The sequence below is a fragment of the Amorphotheca resinae genome (genome assembly GCF_003019875.1).
Source record: "Amorphotheca resinae ATCC 22711 unplaced genomic scaffold M430scaffold_3, whole genome shotgun sequence".
Classification (NCBI taxonomy): Eukaryota; Fungi; Ascomycota; class Leotiomycetes; order Helotiales; family Amorphothecaceae; genus Amorphotheca; species Amorphotheca resinae.
In genome coordinates, this window is record NW_020194473.1 from 956,295 (window position 1) to 974,030 (window position 17,736).

Sequence of the window (17,736 nt, forward strand, 5' to 3'; positions counted from 1 at the left end):
GTACGATACGCTTATCGCAGGAGAGAAAAATAAATTCATCGCGCGAGAAACAGAAAAAGTTCAGAGAATTCAGACGTTAAGACGAGCCAGCATGTAAAGATGGTCAAATCATACTTGTGAGTTGGCTCTGCTGATGGCTTGCATACTTCAATGTACTAATCTCTCTCGATGCGCCAGGAAGTTTGAACAATCGAAAACCTTCGGCCTCGTCACTTCAAGCACATCCAACGTAGTTTGGTGCCCAACTGCGAGCTCAACCACTGGGTCCGGACGAGCTGTCGCTGCCGCCAACGAAGAAGTTCTATGCTGGGACATCAAGAAGGGTGAACTTCTGAGTCGCTGGGTCGATAAAACCTGCAAATCACAAGTCACGGCCATTGCGCAAAGTAAGACGGATCAAGACATATTCGCTGTAGGATACGAAGATGGCAGCATTAGATTGTGGGATTCCAAGATCTCAACAGTCATTCTAAAGTTTAATGGCCACAAATCAGCGGTTACTGCTCTTGCTTTCGACAAATCTGGCGTCCGACTGGCCAGTGGATCGAAGGATACCGACTTGATATTATGGAATCTTATTGAGGAGGAGGGCAAGGTTAGATTGAGGGGACATAAAGACCAGATTACTGGATTGCAATTCTTGGAACCAGATGCACCCGAGGAGTTTGGGGAGGATGGAGAACAAATACTTACCGCTGACGATGCTGCAAATTCCGAAGGGTTTCTCCTGACCACCGGCAAGGATGCTATGATCAAACTTTGGGATTTAGCATCAAATCATTGCATCGAGACCCATGTCGCCCAGACAAATGGAGAATGTTGGTCGCTTGGAGTGGCACCTGATGGCAGTGGTTGTATCACAGCTGGGAACGATGGTGAGATGAAAGTATGGTCTATCGATATTACTGGTCTTTACAAATTCTCGAAACGAGTGAATGACGATGTCGAAAGTCGGTATCTTCATGACAGAGGGCTACTCCAACGTCAGAATAAAGACAAGGCCCTTGAAGTCAGCTTTCACCCGCGGCTGGATTATTTTGCTGTCCATGGATCAGCAAAGGCAGTTGAAATTTGGAGAATCAGATCAGAGGATGAAGTAAAAAAGAGTTTGGCGCGGAAACGTAAGAGGAGAAGGGAAAAGCAGGTCTCAGAAGGCAAGGGAGTGGACGCAGATACGGCAGAATTGGATGAAAAGGCTGAGGATATCTCGAGTGCTGAGATTACGGACTTTTTTGTTCCACACGTGATAGTCAGGACCAGCGGTAAAGTTCGATCACTGGACTGGATACGGAGCAAGGAATCGAAGCATATTCAGTTCCTCGTGGCAACCACCAACAATCAGCTGGAAGTCTACAAAGCCGCGACAAAGGATAAGTCCAAGAAGACAAAGAGCGACGAGTTGCCGGATTACTCGCGACCTCTTTCGGTGGAGTTACCAGGTCACAGAGCTGATGTGAGATCTCTTGCACTCAGCTCTGACGACAGGATGCTTGCATCTGCATCTAATGGCAGCCTGAAGATCTGGAACGTGCGAACAAGGAGCTGTATTCGGACCTTCGAATGTGGCTATGCCTTGTGCTGCTCCTTCTTACCTGGTGACAAAATTGTGGTTGTTGGTACGAAGACTGGAGAGTTAGAATTGTTTGATGTGGCTTCCGCTGTTATGCTCGATACGGTGAAGGCACATGAAGGTGCCATATGGACATTACAAGTGCATCCAGATGGACGGTCTGTCATTTCGGGGAGCGCAGACAAGTCAGCCAAGTTTTGGAATTTTGAAGTTGTTCAAGAAGAAATCCCTGGGACGAAACGCACCACGCCGCGGTTAAAACTTGCTCATACACGAACACTGAAAGTCTCTGATGACATCCTGAGCGTTCGATTCTCTCCAGATGCCCGTCTACTGGCCGTTGCTTTACTAGATAACACCGTGAAGGTGTTCTTCGTCGATTCGCTTAAACTCTTCTTGAATCTGTACGGCCATAAGTTACCTGTTTTGAACATGGATATATCATTCGATAGCAAGCTTATTGTTACTTGTTCTGCTGACAAGAACATACGGCTTTGGGGTCTCGATTTTGGAGATTGCCACAAAGCATTCTTTGGTCATCAAGACAGTATACTTCAAGTTGCCTTCGTGCCTCACAACCAGGATGGCAATGGTCACCACTTCTTTAGCAGCAGTAAAGACCGAATGATCAAATATTGGGACGGTGACAAGTTTGAGCAGATCCAGAGATTGGATGGACACCATGATGAGGTTTGGGCTCTGGCTGTAAGTCGAGCCGGGAACTTCTTGGTGAGCGCTAGTCACGACAAAAGCATACGGGTTTGGGAACAGACAGATGAACAGATATTCCTAGAAGAAGAGAGGGAGAAAGAGATGGAGGAACTGTACGAAAGCACGATGATGACATCACTTGAGCAGCAAGAAGAAAACAAGGACGAGGAGGTTGGGGCCCCCGGCAAGCAGACGGTGGAAACCATAATGGCTGGAGAGAAAATAGTTGAAGCTCTGGAGCTTGGAATGGCCGACTTGGAACTGATGAAGGAGTGGGAAGCAGCAAAAGCTGCGCAACCCAACACCGCCCCACCGCCTCGAAACCCGCTCTATATGGCATTGGGAGGTATCAGCGCCGAAGAACACGTCTTAAGCGTCCTGCAGAAGATTCAAGCGGCCGCTCTTCAAGACGCATTGCTTGTGCTTCCATTCTCAATGGTGCCATCTTTGTTTACGTTCCTTAACATCTTCCTAACGAGATCCATGAATGTTCCCTTGACCTTCCGCATCTTGAACTTTATGCTCAAGATCCACCATCGCCAGATTGTGGCTAGCAAGACTATGCGGTCGATGCTGGACGGAATTAGAGTCAACTTACGCAAGGCTCTGGACAATCAGAAGAAGGAGATAGGCTTTAATCTCGCAGCCTTGCGGGTCGTCAGTGCCAGAGTCAAAGACAATCAGGCGAAGGATTTTGTAGACGAAGATACCTGGGATGTAGATGAGAAAGGGCCAAAAAAGCGTGGTTTTGTTCATGTAGCATAGGTAAACTAAAAAGGAATATATCCAGGTTCATGAAGTAATCTTATGAGAGGGCGGAATTATATCTCCGACCAAATTCCTATCATTGAAAGTAACCTATATATCCAATCCACGGAAGCCATTTCCAATATTGGTAAGGCTGCTTCCCCGCGGCGGGTGCAGATTTAGCGTCAAGCACTTACCGCGGCCGAGGCTATTCGGGGATCAAGAGCAATACCACCGCTCTCTATTTGAGATGACCGTTCCTTTGTCTTCCTCTAGCCCTTCGTTCCCAATAATCCTGCAAACTTTGCAATGGCCGGTGCCGTGAGACAACCGATCGATATTCAGTCGCTGGAGCGATACATCTCCGAGCATGTCCCAGAAATCCAAGTGCCAATCGATCTTAAACAGGTCCCGCATCCCCCGCATTATATACAGTGATCAGATCTGACTGAATCTGTAGTTCGGATTTGGCCAGTCGAATCCCACATATCAGATAACGGGGAGCAATGGAGTGAAATACGTTATGCGCAAGAAACCTCCCGGAAAACTGCTCTCGAAGACTGCGCACCAAGTCGAGAGAGAATACAAGGTTATACACGCCTTGGAGAAGACGAACGTGCCTGTGCCGAAAACTTACTGTCTTTGCGAAGATGAGAAGGTCGTCGGGACTGCCTTCTATATTATGGAGTTCTTGGAAGGGAGGATTATTGAAGATCCTACCATGCCAGATGTGACTCCAGCTGAGAGGACGGAAATGTAAGTACTGAACTGTATCCTAGAGGAAGCCTGCTAAGATAGTGATAGGTGGCACGATGCCATAAGAACCCTAGCCAAACTTCACCGAATCAATCCGAAAGACGTCGGACTTGAGGGTTTTGGTAGACCTTCCGGTTTCTACGATCGCCAGATCAAAACCTTCTCGACAATCAGCAAAGCACAAGCAGAGGCTCGGGACGTGGAGACGAATGAACCTGTGGGACAAATACCCCATATTGAAGAAATGCTGGATTTCTTCAGGAACAAACATTTGCAGCCAACGGATAGGGGCACCCCTATCCACGGCGATTATAAGATTGACAACTTGGTCTACCACAAGACCGAGCCACGGGTCATTGGAATTCTAGAGTAAGATATTTAATCCCATTGCCCCAATATTTGCTAAATACGATCTAGTTGGGAGATGTCCACCATTGGCCATCCATTATCCGATCTCGTCAACCTCCTCAATCCATACTCCCTAAAAGACCGAAACGAAGTAAAACATCTCCCGAAGTTCAGGGAGGGACAAACTCCCGGTTTACCCACCCAACAGCAACTCCTCAAATGGTACGCTGAGATAGCAGGATGGGACCCCAGTCCCGACATGGCCTATGGAGTGGCTTTTGGATTCTTCAGAGCAACTTGTATATACCAAGGTATCGCAGCACGATATGCGGTGCGGCAGGCGAGCAGTGCGAAAGCAAAGGATAACGCAACGCAGAGACACCCAATGGGAAAACTGGCGTGGGAATACGTGCAGAAATCAAAAGCGGCTGCAACGGATAAGCCTAGGCTGTAGTTAGTGGTGGTATGTTTAGAAGAAAGCAATAGAGTGCGATTTCTTCTTCGAGGACAGACAGCCATCCCCTTCTTTGTAGACTACATATATTCTTGATGTGGACCTGAGAAAGTTTACCTTACGAGTATTTATCAACTCTTCTGCTAAATCAAGGGTTCAAATATACCTAAGCGCTTCTTTTGCATTATTCACAAGAAGAAAGCTCCTCCCCGGATCTCAACATTTCTTTATTTATTCTTGTGAAGAATTCGATGATGATCTCCAATAATCTCTACGACTTGGTTCACTAAATAGAACTCCAAAATTCAGAACCTCACTTCATTATTCATTCAAGCCGCACATTCCTTCACTACCCTACCTATCATCTCTCACTTAATCCTAGAATCAAACTTAATCCCAGTCTCGACTCATTTTGAACACCATCTCATCTCAACTCGCCCTCACTAAGTAATCCAATCCAAACCCATAACCCCCCTAAACATCTCCATCCTATTGATTAATCGATTATTAGCACACTCTATCCTAGTAGCTAAATCCAGTCTCTTAGCAGTTCAGTACCTATCCATTTTAATTCTCCCGGGGTTTATTATCAGGATTTTATCTTATCTTTTGAGAGAGAGAGAGGGTGGATATTTGGCCGAAGGAAGGGGGGGGTGCTGATGCCGATGATATGTCTATCTATCTAGTTGTTTGTCTGTCTGTCTCCTCGGGGGTATAGAGAGGGGAAAGGATCATGGGATTATGGGTCTTAGGTATGGACTTCTGCTGGGGATTCTGTTTCTTACTTAGACATATCAGGATCCGTAGCGTACAAGATCCAGACAGACAGAAGAAGATAATGCCTCACGACTCACCGCAAAAACACCGAGAATATCGTGGCTAGCACATTTATCATTTTCTATGTTTGTCTTCCTGAAGGGCTACTTATTATGAAGAATGGCTGCAACGGCAATCCAGTGTCTGCAGTCATTGTATGATGTGATTTGCGTGTTTTTCTTTTCTTCGCAGCGAGTATTCATTAGAAAAGAGAGCCAAACCCTGAGCGAAACCATACGCAATTCCTAAGTCCCCCATTTACGCCATGCCGTGTGCCCGCCCTAATTCGCTCGCTGTGAATAGCCGCAAAGATGAATAGCTCATTTCGTTGAGAAGAGTGCATGCAGATATGTGTGTATGTGTGTGTGTGTGTGATCCTGTTGTTGATCATGCTGTCATCTTGAGGTTCGGCTTACTGGTCGACTTTCTGATGGATCTGGAGACAGTGAAGGCAGAAAAGCAGATAGTAAAGCTGTTTCGTGGAGTTAATTTAGAATTGTCTTGGCCATCTGTTTTGCAAGCTTCTGTCCGTCCCATTCTGAAGACTTCCATTTTGGCCTGCTGACTGATTTAGATTTTCCATCGACAATCGTGTATTACTAGTTGCTGAGATATCTGGGAGGCGTTGCATATCGTGATGGTAAGGTGTCCGAGTTCCTGTCTCCAACGAGAGAGCGCGACCATCAAAGTCATCCGCCGTTGTTCGATATCGAGCTAGGGATGGAAAGCTTGCCCCTGTATTGCGATTTAGTCGTTGCCCAAATGGATCAGACCACTGATCAACCGACTGATCAGAGTAAGGACCATGATTGTGCTGTGGATTTGCAGTTGACGCCACACCAGACCCTATAGCCACTGACGGTGATGCCTCTTCCGAAGAAGAAGTTATACCTAAAGCACGATTGTGAAGATTTACATCCATGCCCGATGGTGGTGCCCCACCAGAGCTTTGTAAACCTAGGCCTGGGGTGGCCGATCTGCGGGGTGGGCCTGAAGTCTGCGTATTTGGCATGAAATTTGCAAGTTGGGCTCTCTGAGAGGTATTCTGCTGATTCGTAATCGCTGCGACAAACCGAGAAGAACCAACGGAGGTTGGACGGCCCAATCCAGCTCGGCCTCGAGCTTGACGTCTTCGACTATCTGGCGAGTCTCTCTGTGATCCTCCTCTGTTTGAGGTCGAGTATGACCACGGTTCGGACGCTAGGTTCCCTCTCATAAAATAGTGGTATTCTTCTTGGCTGTGCCTCACATAGCTGGTTCTATATATTTATCAGTAACGATCACCAGTTAAATCTGACATTATCGACCTACCTTTCCTGAACAGACAGTTCGCCAATTGACGGATAATGCGATGGGATCCCATGTCGCGCGCGGTAAGCCTGGGCCTGGGTTGTAATTGCAGCCAAACGTTCTCGGTGTGCACGTAAATTCTCGAATGCCATATTCTTCCTTATTGCCAGTTCTGACGGGAGCTTATCACGACAGTAAGGACAGCTATCAGAATCCTCGAACCATTTCTTGATACACTTCTCCCCGAAGATGTGTTTGCATTTCGGCAAACGAATTGGATGCTCAATAACACCTTCGAGATTCTCAACGCCAAATTCGTTGTAGCAGATCATGCATGCTAAAGGCTGTTAGCACGGAGAGCCCCTACAAACCATGACAACCCAGCCCAAGCCGCTTGGCTGCTTTATGTCCAGTGGAGACTTATATCCGGATTTACAACAAGAGAGTGGCAGTAGGCGTCCCTACACCAATCTGCAGAATCAAGATATACATCATGAAGATTAATCTTGGCTAGAACCTAGACTACACTTGTCTCTCGAAAGATCGTATTTGATGAAGGGGAGAACGCGGCTCCAGGGGGTCATGTTCAAAATTGCCTATAAGAGAATTGTGGGATTTGCATCAGCACTTACATTTATCACCTTCCTTAAGATCCTTGATGGCCAGTTTCTCCAGAGAAGCTAAGGCCTCCTTGGAGGGGATCTTTTTCCCAGCTGCAAGGGCTCCACGCATAGCTGCCAAGGCCCTCTCATCGTCATAATCGTCAAATAGATGTTGGGAAGTACGACGATAGCTCGCCACTTCGGGGTCTGCGCCGGCATCATCGTCATCATCGGATTCCCAACCTGTAGCGTCCCGTTGATTGACATTGGAAAGGTCTGGAGCTCCGTAGGCACGATGATAGTCAAGAGATCGTGACAAGTTAGATGCTTGTAATGCTGCTCTTTCCTCTCGTGCGGTTCTCGTGGCCCTCGCTCGCTGCGAATAATTATGATTCTCTGGAGAAGTGTTTGAAGAGGGGGATGGATCTGGTCGAGTTGCCCGTCGAGCATATTCGGCCTGCAGAGCCGAGATATCTGGCTGGGGCATTGCAGAAGCAGTAGCTGAAGAGATGAGACCGGATGAAGCGTTTCTCCCGTTCGAGGTGTCAACTGGCGCCGCATTTGCGTTTGGTGCATTCATGTAAGAAGTGTAGCCAAACGATAATGGCTCGTAACCCCGCATACCGTTCCATGTCGAGTGCGAGATGCCCATAAATCTCGTCTGAGGACCGTAATCCGACAAGCCGGAGCCTCGATCACCTGCGTGAGCTTCACCACCGAAGGCTTGCCAGGGATCAATGTGGGTATACGAGCCTGGATTCCACTGCGGGATGTTTTGCGGGACGGGAAACTGAGGTCGATTCTGGCCCCCGCTCCGTTCGGGCTGGTACCACGAGTCCGTGTTGTGGACGGGATCGTAACGGTGTGCATCCCGAGAGGGAGGGGGGAAGAGGTTTGGGTTCGACGACTGATCCGGCGGGTGGTATTGGCAGTTGGGTGCGGTATTCGGGGGTTGCTCGTTCTGCCCCTCATCCATGGTGTAGTCCATCGGATCCATGGCCCCGCCCGGGTCCTCAACCTCGCAGCACGTCGAGGAGAGAGTTGTAGCAGCCTCGACGCTTCGTCAAAAGACGTCGGGCTGGCCGTGGGAAGAAGACGGTGCTGAGATGTGAGGGTGGCCCGGGGGACAGGCCAACCTGATGGACGGAGGGGAGAAGGTTGGCGGGTGGAAGTTCACGACGTTGACATGGGAAGTCGGGGTAGCGGTGGAAGAAGCAGGCAGAGGGATCGAGGCGGGGAGGCAGATGGGGGGGTTTTGTAGACGGCACTGAGTGGGTTTGAGTACCTTAGGTATGACTAGAAAAGTGGTCGACCGTCAAGGTAAGGTAAGATCGGGGAAGTTGGTCAAGGTCAAGGTCGAGATCGAGTTCACGTCGAGATCAAGTCAAAGCCGGTCAAGTCAAGTCAAGTCAAGTCAAGGCTGGGTTGGGTCATCATCTAAACGTGTGCTTCTAATAAAGACGTGTGTGGCATGAGGGGTTCCGAGCTGAAACGCGTCAACGTCGTTGGAATTGATGGTCTTTGGGTTTGTCCTTTTTGCTTTGCTCTTTCTCTCTGCCCTTGTTTTATTTCCTGATGATTCTTTCTTTCTCTCTTTCTCCCTCTATTCATCAATTCCTCTCTCCTCCTCTCCCTTGTCTCTTCAGTCTCAGCGTGCTTGACCAGCTCTTTGCCAGGCCTCTACAGCGAGCAATCCCCCTCACTCTGGATCCGAGGGGCCCCTCCGACCCGACCTATCCTATCGCGGTATAGCGGCGGGTCCCAGAGTGCAGCTATTACCCCACCCCCGTGCATCTAGCGGGGCCTGTGCGATATGAGATGTTATCAGCTGTGACGCTCCGCTCCTTATCGATACGGTACTACGCTGACGCCTTTTTGTACCGTCTCCCGAATCATTGCTTCGGACAGCGTAACTCAACTCGATGCTGATTCTCTTACTTACGGAGCGGAGCATGGACTCTATAGCGCTCCCAGTAGACGTGCTCTGTTGAAAGAACACGTATCTTTTCTGTTCTTTTACATCCTACGCATTCCTTACGTGGAACGCTATTCCGAACCATACAACTTCGACGGGAGAAGGCTCAAGGTCCCGATGGGATGACAGGAGACCACGTCTTCTCTCACTCTATCAGCAGAGCGAGCAAGTTAAAGGACAACGAGGCCCTCCCTCCGAGCCCAAGCAGCACCGTCCACCATTGCTCTCTCGCTCTCGCTTTCGTGAGTAAGCGATGATGGCTTTTCCGGCGTCAGCGAGTCAGGCAGGTGGATGCCGCCTGTTGGCTGCTGATGGAATTCGAGAGCAGGCTTCGAGTACTTATTACTTATACTTATTACTTACTTCAGGGAACTCTGCTACATAGCGACTCTTCTCTCTCTTTCTTTACAGCTCCCTTTCAAACAATCCACCCATACATAACCCATCCACCCTATTCTCCATCTCTCTCATGAAACAAACCTGAAATCCTAAATACCAGCCGTGAAACACGACCGAGTAACCCGAGCAAGAAGGCTGCGCGCGCGATCCTGTACCTCAACACCGAGTACGCCCTGCTGCCTTCAGTTTTCTCGGAGATATTCGGTTTGGGATTTCGGGGTTTGGATCTGTGGATATAGGACGTCTGGATTTGAGGGAGAGAATGAGTGATTGATGGGTGAGTAATTGATGTGTGATTTTTGTACGTACAATAAAGGGTAGGTTGGGAAGGCAAGGTAACCCTTGTGTGACGATTTTGTAGGTGGGATATACACATCACCGAGTATAGATGGGATGGGGAGGTCGAGACTTTGTTGGTTGACACCAGATCGGTGATGGAGGGTTTCTAACCGGCTTCAGCATTCGGGTCGCTACCTGGTATCATTATTACTCATGACGCTTCGGGCGTCCGTGTAAAAACTACCTATCTGCTACCTATCTGCTACCTTGCGAGCTACCTATCCGTCGGTCATCGCCAGGATGCAATTACTACATGGGGCTTGGCATATCTGATGCGTGCCTCCTGTGCCTCTGTTGCTCTCAATCCCGAGCGACAGACGCCTGCTGAAAGTAGATCCCGACCGACACTCCAGTCGGGGATGCCAGAAACTCCCCATCCGATTCCCTCCCAATGCATCACATCACTTCTTCAGCTTGTACTTTCCGCCAACAAACTCCAGCTCGCCTGCCGCCACCTTCCATCCGAGAAACTCCTGCAACTCCTCGTTACTGTAGGGAAACCCATCTGCGATCAGCATCTTTAGCATCATAGCGATCTGCTGCAGCGGCATCTGCGACGATGAATTCTTCAGCATCCCCTGGATATACTGCCAATACATCTGCATCTTCTCCGGCGTAATTCCATCGTTCGTCACCAATGCAGTGTCATCTGGTACTGCTGCGGTACTTGCTGTAACCTGGGCATTCGATCGAGCACGATCTTCTTGGTTGAGGGTCTCCAGGACAGAGAAGACGTCTTTCTCAATCTCCTCGAGAACCAGCTTACTGGCCCAGAACTTGAGAGCACTGCGAACAAGTGCCTCTTCCATCTCTAGCTTCTCGGTAAGTTCCTGCACGCTTTTGCGCACGGGGGCGTCGTCCGGCTGGTCACTCTGGAAGGCCCAGATGACAGTGGCCTGCCAGGTATGCACCTCTTCGGTGATCGTGCGATCCGTCAATTCGAGTACCACAGTGGCTTGGCCCAAGGCATGAAGCCAGGTGAGTTTTCGGGAAGCTTTGAGGGATCTAAAGCCGTCTTCGTAGCGTTTCTGAAGCTTTCTGATGCTGTCGGGGACTCTGTAGCTTTCATCATGGAGTTGTGGCCAGAAGAGTCTAGAGAGAATCTTTGCGTGCAAAGACGGCTTCAGCACGCCTTCTGGGACGAGACCGACTCCCTCGTGTGGATCAAAGCTAGCATTGGCAATACGGATTTCCTCATCACTGGGATCAAGTCTCTGATTTCTCCTGATGACAGTGTCTACTCTCCCAGAATCTTGGATATCCTTGAGCATGACCTCGCAACTCTGAAGGGGAGCTTCGCCGAATCTAGCTTTCAACAACTCTAGGACTTTTACCTGGTATGGATTAGCGGTTGGATAAGACGAACAGGTTGGTATTGACTTGCCTCCCTTTCAAAGCCCCCATCATTCTTCAATAAGTGTTCCGCAATGATATTCTGAAATTCCTTGATGAAAACATCTTGAGAACCAAGGACACCGATCAATGTCCCTATCACATCTGCGTTTTTCGACCTCTTATATCCAGGTCCAGCATCTACAGGATCGGGCAACCAATCTGGATCATGCCAGTCTAGCTCCTCGTCATTCGCTTTTTGCCCTAGCTGTTCCTCATCCTCATTCAACAAAGACGCCAATTCGACGAGTTTCTCTCCTCCAGACCCTACTGGGTTCCTCTGCAGATCTTCCGCGTCTGACAACAGCCCAGTGATGATAATTCGGACAGTATCTTCACGCGAACATAGATATAGCTGTAGCGGATATGCAACACGATCCAGGAGAACTTTCGAATGATCAAGGGCATGGAACGAAGATATCATGGAGATGTAGGTCTGCAGGATTTGCAACGTTGATGCGCCAGGATGAAGGAGTCTCTCGTTCAAGGTCTGAGCAAATACGTTCGTAAGCTGCAATCGTCTTTGAGGTGTGGTGATGGCTGTTCGGAGATCGTCCAATGCTGCGCTGCTATGAGGCCATTTTAGAATAATATCGAATAACTCATTAGTTCGCAGTGAAGCAAGATGACCAATGCTTATCTCTTTCCACTTCTCTACTTGTATCAATGGTCCTTTGGCATGCTTCACTTCGGTCCCGTCGAGAACCTGGAATACTTGAACTACAAGCTTAGCATATCTGTTCTCAATCCACTCACATAGTTCCCTAACACACTTCGACGGGGAGGCATGTTGGGCAGTTCGTGGGAGGATCGACTCTTGTCTATCATTGGTGCTAGCTGGCGTGCGCCGGCCATTGCGACGTTTCTGAGCCCTGGGATCCGACCAGATGCCTTCGCAGCCCAGTAAGACATAGTCGGTCATTAAATCATTCATGATCTCGGCAAACATGATCTGAAATTTCTCCCCTGCTAAACCAACATTGCGTAATGATTCGATCATCCTTAGCAATTCATCGCGGACTCTCGCCGTGGTTCTGGTCTCGGCAGTCGGCACAAACATCTGACGCTTTCTCTGGTCTCTTTCCGAGGGAAGTCCAAGAATCGTAGAAACGTTCCACTTCAAAACGGTCTGTAGCGAGGCTGCTATCTTTGGCGTGACCAAGTTGCTGATTACAGCATGGAGATCTCGATGAAACCTTCGCATGATTCTCGGCGAAGAAAGATGCCTCATAGATGTTACGTCTTCAAGGATCATGGACAATCTGTTGAGGTAGAGACGGTGAACAGTTTCGAGAATCGTAATGGTCTTGTATAACACTTGCGGAGCAATTTCATCTTGCAACTCAGGTAAGATCGGAAGTACTTGACGCATGAAGTGATGTCTAACTTGACTTGTATACCACGCAATGATATCTTCTGTATAAGTGGCCCGGGGAAGTCGAGTTTGAGGACTGAGTAGATCTTGGAGAGCCTCGCTGAATCCTGCACCGGCAGTCTTCATCTCTGGGTTCCATGACTGAATTGGATCTAAATGTGACGGGTAATCAGGGAGAGCCAAATTTTCTGTGACGGTACGCCATGATCGATCCCAAAGGACTTGATCTATGTGTTGGTTTGATTCATTGCGGTCATGAGTGAAGTTCGTAAGAGGACCTCCAGAATTCTGGCTGGGAGGAATGAAGCGTGGTGCCGGTGTTGTCCGTGGCTGGGATTTTGATTGTCCAAAGACCCAGTCGAAGACGCGCTTCTTCCGTTCGTTCAACTCTTCTTTCGACATCTCGTCGAAGAAAGCGTCAGACTAACGTCGCTGTGTTGTTGATTCATGACACGTCTTCGATCTAATGGAGTTGAGGTCGCGACTACGAAGTTGATGTTTATCACGATATCACATGATCGGTTAATCCCCCAAATAAGGTATGCCGACCCCGCGACTCTACAGTTGAAAAGTATCAAGTTGGTTATTGGAGTATCGCTGGTTGCTTAGCTATTCTAGTCAGTAGTTTCTCGTTGTAATGGGATCTGATTGCTCTTGTCTTGAATTTCTAACGATTGGTCACAATGTCCCTTGAATTTGTGGGGTATTGTACATAATGTCCTGTACTGTACAGAGGGTGTAGGTAGACTAAGTCTTTGATAAGATTAAATATAAATTAATGAATTATGTCCATTATGTCTAATATGTACGCCTGGCCCATGCTATCCTTGCGGATTCCTTATTAATACTTTCATAACCATGCCAGTCGTATTCCAAGTCAGGAAGGTGAAAGTCGTCCCGGGTATCATCATTACCAGACTCCGCGCTGTCCCTAATCAAGGAGATCTTGGTCATCTCAAGGAAAACATTATATAGATGTGATTCTTCCCCCAGTAGTAGTCCTTCCCCTTGGTCTCATTTTTATTACCGACTCCAGCTCTCTTATCATATGTGTATTAGATTCCGTTCTCTCCCTTATAGCCTCCCTCTTCTCCCGTTCTTCCCTCATCTTCAGAATTCGTTCTTCCCGGGTCAATTTGGATCTTTGTTTTGGAATAGCAATGGCTTCAAAGACTTCTTCCACATCGGAGCTGCTGAAGTCCATACTCGAACGGCATGTCACCTCACCATTTAGGATTTTTAGAGCATCTGCCGCACTCCCTTCTTCCACTGCCGTAGCGCCGCCCAAGGAACTTGCTGGTGACATTACGCTCATGGAAGATACACGGCGTTCATTCCGATCTATGTTCGAAGCGAGAGCCGCTTTTCCATCCTCCCATTCTTGCATCAGAGCTTTGAGGTCAATCCCTATGGATTCATATTGGATCATGAGGCTCGTTCCGAGCTCTGACACGTCATCCGTAGCGTTCAAGTTCTTGTCAGATTCCTCCCGCAAAACATGCAATTTTGCTTGGAGCCCTCGGATACCTGCTGAGAGGGAGTTTAATTTTCGTAATTGGGATCGCCATCGCTCACGACTTGGGGTAAGAGGTAGCTTCGGGGTAGCCGGTACTGGAAAATCTGGAGATGGTTAGGGAAGGGATCAAAGATAGTGGTAGTGCACACTTACTCTCCTCTTCACCTAGAACCCGACTTAGTCTGTCCTCTGCTTCACTAGTGACTTCCCTGACTTTATGGATCTCCTCCACGGCAGTACTCCAGCGAGGGAAATCGGATTTCCCGCCGTCCGCATCCAGAGCTAGGAGACAGCAAAGCAACACCTTTCTGATGATGTGAAATCTGGCAGCTAGAATTTTCAAGACTCGTAACGACTCGAAATCTTCAAATTCGGTTTCCGAATAACCCAGCATTGCTTCTGAGAAGTCGACGTCACTTATGTCGTATATATCGTAATACTTCTCGAGATCCAGTTGTTCTGTCAAGGGTTTGAGAACGGCACAAGCTTGACTGTATTGCGGAATTATGCCCGCAAAACATATTCTGAGGCACTTCCTTAGTCGTGTACATCTCCTAGTCTGACTTTGATCTTCTATTCGGCTTATAGGAGGAAGAGGACTGCTTCTAAGGGATTGTTAGTACTTGCTATCAGGACCTACAGACAGAATACTTACATTCTGTAGCCACGAGACACCAGTTCAACCTCTTGGACTAATGTCAAAGCCCCCGCCGCAGCATTATCAAGATTCTGAGCGGTAGTGACGAACCCCGATGCTTCTGCAAGAGATTGCTGCCGCAGGTATTGTAGCCACTGCCGACGCATGTACGAATATGATATCACTGAGCATAATACCAACAAGAGGAAAAAGGCAGCCACATGGCCCTTTCCAAATACGGACTTTCCAGCGTCCATCGTCCAGTGAATTAACCAGGCCAGAGCGAACGCAAAGCAAGCAGTTACCCCAACTCCTGCCAGAGTAAACACGCCAGCCTGCGGAGCATTGGGCGGTATGACCAATGGGTCTCGTGACTGTCCATGACCCTGACCAAGATATGAGTGGGTGTTGAGAAGCTGTGAGGCTACTATGATATATCGAAATCGTTCTAGGAATCTCGCATTGTCGGCGCTGCCCAGTCGCGAAGTAACGGCCCTCTGTCCCAACATGTGGTCAGTTGACGATACAAATTCAAAAGATTGATGGGACCCACAGAACAGGTGTCATGTATCGCAGCGACTGCATTGTTCTGCGGAATTGCTAACCGTATAGGGGGAGGTAATCTGTGGCGATATTTCGATCGAACGGTTGGTCTGCCTCGCGGGGCAAATGATGGGCTCGACGAGGTTGACGAAGGCTCAGGCTCGAGACTGGAAAGGCCATGGGGATAGTCGCCGCCCTCACCTGCGAAGAAGTTAGCGACCCGCTGTCGTTTGCGTGAGTGAATGCATGAAGCCACGACACACCTTCGAGATACTCGGCGAGCGGAGAGTCATCGAATACGACGGCCTCCATGGAATGCGAAACGCTATTTGGAATCGATATAGTCCATTCCGGTGGTCGCAGTCACCATGAGGAAGGAGAGGTAGAAATGTTTATAGGATTCTTTCTTTCTTCAAGGCGTGTTCGAGAGAACAACATAAGTAGCATCGCCAATAGTTCTCAAACACTCCCCTGCCGTGTCGGAGCTATTGGCATGGGGCCCCGAGCCGCCTGCAGGTCACTCCGTACACGTGATTTCGTGTCGTACGGAAAGCGTTGATAACCATCTTGGCAACCTCTATTCCTATTTCCTGTTCTATTCAAGAGTCCCGAGTCCTGATGGACCAGACCACTGCAACAAGAAAGAGAATGTTAGCCGTGACAAAATTACAGGAGCTGGTTTTCTCCAATGCCAACTCGCTATCGGATCAATGGACCAGTCTATGTCCATTCGTGGCACGTTTCGCGCCGTGGGAAATCTGAGAAGTATTCCAAGCATCCAAATCGCTCTCGGGACGACGTTGAATGCTGGTGCACTGTCGCCTTGAAGGAGAGAGTGCATTGAATATAAGCGGGGCTTCAAGCCGATATCATCGACATCATTCATCGTCTTCTTCTGGGTAAGAGAGAGGTAGGGCTTTGGGGGATAAGATGCGGGGTCCGGGGTCTGTTCATATACCTTACTTCAAGATAGACTTCTAAGTTGGAGGTTCTAGCTCGACAAATCGGTCCACACGTTTGCCAGGACTTGCTTGCCTTCGAATCTACCGTGAGCGGCTGTACCGATGAGATTCTGCTTTACACTCGTCCTCGCACTGTCATCGGCCTCTCCCATGGACAGCTTCGGATGCACCTGGTCAACAGCATACTGTATAAGGCGGGCTTATTATCAAGACAAACTGAAAAGCATACCTGCCTGTGCACAAGGCTGCAGCAACTGTAGACCCTTCCTGCATGAAATGGATAAATGGAGAGCATTTCTTTATGACTGGCATGCGCAAGGCGCATAACGAGTCAGAATCTGATGTACGAGGCCAGCCGGACTCTGGACTACTTACTCATCGTGTCAGAATAATATTACAAAATAATTTTACTCCTATGCCAAACAGTCAACATCAATATAAACACGTTTCCATATTGGCTTTGCTCTCGCCAGTTACTCATGGAGCATACGACAGTATCGTTCCGTCAAGGCTGTTGCCTTCGCTTGTCCCCCTTCTCCCTTTCTTCCCTCCTTCTCCTCTTTTCCTAATAGAGAACCTATCTTGAAGTACCCCTATATACTTCAGCGCCCTAACTACTCACTCATTTGGAACTTATATCCATTTCTGATCTCCAACTTGAAGAAACTCATTTCACGAGGAGACGCCATTGGCTCTAAATATAGAAGCCACCGTGGCGCGTTGTGACTCCTACAACCCCAAAGGGCTCTCTTTGTGCAAAAGGCTACCTCTGTTATTCCGTCCTCATTCCGTCCCGCTTCCTGTTATTTTTGGTGGCATGTAGAACATTTCACTTACCTAGGGACCCCCCCCCCCCCCGGGGGCAATGAAAAGAAACCGCAACAACCACCAAACATGAAAATTTATAGAGCAGAGTACAGAAAACCGCTCAGAGATATCGGGGTCACAAGCTTGAGACTTTGAAGTGGCCATCATACAGTGATTTAACGGATTCCCGAAGAGGTGGTATTCATTATGTTGGGGTGATGTTATTTGTGCAATGTAGATATTGAGGCAGACTCCGTAGCACGTATCTCCTTGGGTAAGGTACCTAGGTATGCTAAATGAGGCGAATTATCCATTCCGTCCCTAATTTTCCTAATCTTAATGCATAAATAATAAAATAATAATTGGGTAGCCGAAGCCATTTCCAAGCCATATCGTAGGAAATACGATGTAAGATGACAGGCCTCAGTCTCCTATTTCAGGGGTACCTACCTAGGCTATGGCCTATAAGGAATATCGTTTATCCGACGTACAGACAG

The 17,736-nt window shown here is 48.4% G+C and overlaps 6 protein-coding genes across 6 annotated transcripts; 2 read left to right on the forward strand and 4 right to left on the reverse strand.

The window, feature by feature from the left end:
* The first annotated feature begins 64 nt into the window (after nt 1-64).
* M430DRAFT_56864 (hypothetical protein) lies at nt 65-3,075 on the forward strand. Its single transcript, XM_024868644.1, has 2 exons — nt 65-116; nt 178-3,075. The coding sequence occupies exons 1-2, from the start codon at nt 100-102 to the stop codon at nt 3,044-3,046; spliced, it is 2,886 nt and encodes a 961-aa protein (XP_024723059.1). The 5' UTR covers nt 65-99; the 3' UTR covers nt 3,047-3,075.
* A 197-nt stretch (nt 3,076-3,272) lies between these two features.
* Nucleotides 3,273-4,781, forward strand: M430DRAFT_64691 (hypothetical protein). The gene is made up of 4 exons (XM_024869124.1): nt 3,273-3,436; nt 3,489-3,784; nt 3,833-4,153; nt 4,202-4,781. Exons 1-4 carry the CDS (start codon nt 3,338-3,340, stop codon nt 4,584-4,586), a joined length of 1,101 nt encoding a protein of 366 aa, XP_024723060.1. The 5' UTR covers nt 3,273-3,337; the 3' UTR covers nt 4,587-4,781.
* Nucleotides 4,782-5,727: 946 nt separating this feature from the next.
* M430DRAFT_212120 (hypothetical protein) lies at nt 5,728-7,168 on the reverse strand. The gene is made up of 2 exons (XM_024864468.1): nt 6,714-7,168; nt 5,728-6,661 (listed from the first exon to the last, which is right to left on the reverse strand). The coding sequence occupies exons 1-2, from the start codon at nt 7,022-7,024 to the stop codon at nt 5,893-5,895; spliced, it is 1,080 nt and encodes a 359-aa protein (XP_024723061.1). The 5' UTR covers nt 7,025-7,168; the 3' UTR covers nt 5,728-5,892.
* M430DRAFT_212119 (hypothetical protein) lies at nt 7,169-8,438 on the reverse strand. Its single transcript, XM_024864467.1, has one exon. It carries the CDS (start codon nt 8,289-8,291, stop codon nt 7,314-7,316), a length of 978 nt encoding a protein of 325 aa, XP_024723062.1. The 5' UTR covers nt 8,292-8,438; the 3' UTR covers nt 7,169-7,313.
* Nucleotides 8,439-10,121: 1,683 nt separating this feature from the next.
* M430DRAFT_33643 (hypothetical protein) lies at nt 10,122-13,224 on the reverse strand. The gene is made up of 2 exons (XM_024866406.1): nt 11,392-13,224; nt 10,122-11,341 (listed from the first exon to the last, which is right to left on the reverse strand). The coding sequence occupies exons 1-2, from the start codon at nt 13,174-13,176 to the stop codon at nt 10,409-10,411; spliced, it is 2,718 nt and encodes a 905-aa protein (XP_024723063.1). The 5' UTR covers nt 13,177-13,224; the 3' UTR covers nt 10,122-10,408.
* Nucleotides 13,225-13,741: 517 nt separating this feature from the next.
* M430DRAFT_16955 (hypothetical protein) lies at nt 13,742-15,782 on the reverse strand (the record flags this gene model as incomplete). Its single annotated transcript, XM_024863564.1, has 5 exons — nt 13,742-14,394; nt 14,444-14,895; nt 14,946-15,424; nt 15,481-15,671; nt 15,734-15,782. 5 exons carry the CDS (start codon nt 15,780-15,782, stop codon nt 13,742-13,744), a joined length of 1,824 nt encoding a protein of 607 aa, XP_024723064.1.
* Nucleotides 15,783-17,736: the final 1,954 nt, after the last annotated feature.

What these genes read in the sequence shown, in the direction of transcription:
- M430DRAFT_212120 (XM_024864468.1), bottom strand. Translation starts at nt 7,024, where the DNA reads ATGATCTGCTACAACGAATTTGGCGTTGAGAATCTCGAAGGTGTTATT. An exon ending in GAACTGTCTGTTCAGGAAAG is followed by an intron (nt 6,662 to 6,713) that starts GTAGGTCGATAA and finishes ATAAATATATAG; the next exon opens with AACCAGCTATGTGAGGCACA.
- M430DRAFT_212119 (XM_024864467.1), bottom strand. Translation starts at nt 8,291, where the DNA reads ATGGATCCGATGGACTACACCATGGATGAGGGGCAGAACGAGCAACCC.
- M430DRAFT_64691 (XM_024869124.1), top strand. Translation starts at nt 3,338, where the DNA reads ATGGCCGGTGCCGTGAGACAACCGATCGATATTCAGTCGCTGGAGCGA. An exon ending in CCAGCTGAGAGGACGGAAAT is followed by an intron (nt 3,785 to 3,832) that starts GTAAGTACTGAA and finishes AGATAGTGATAG; the next exon opens with GTGGCACGATGCCATAAGAA. An exon ending in CGGGTCATTGGAATTCTAGA is followed by an intron (nt 4,154 to 4,201) that starts GTAAGATATTTA and finishes AATACGATCTAG; the next exon opens with TTGGGAGATGTCCACCATTG.
- M430DRAFT_33643 (XM_024866406.1), bottom strand. Translation starts at nt 13,176, where the DNA reads ATGTCGAAAGAAGAGTTGAACGAACGGAAGAAGCGCGTCTTCGACTGG. An exon ending in ATGGGGGCTTTGAAAGGGAG is followed by an intron (nt 11,342 to 11,391) that starts GCAAGTCAATAC and finishes AATCCATACCAG; the next exon opens with GTAAAAGTCCTAGAGTTGTT.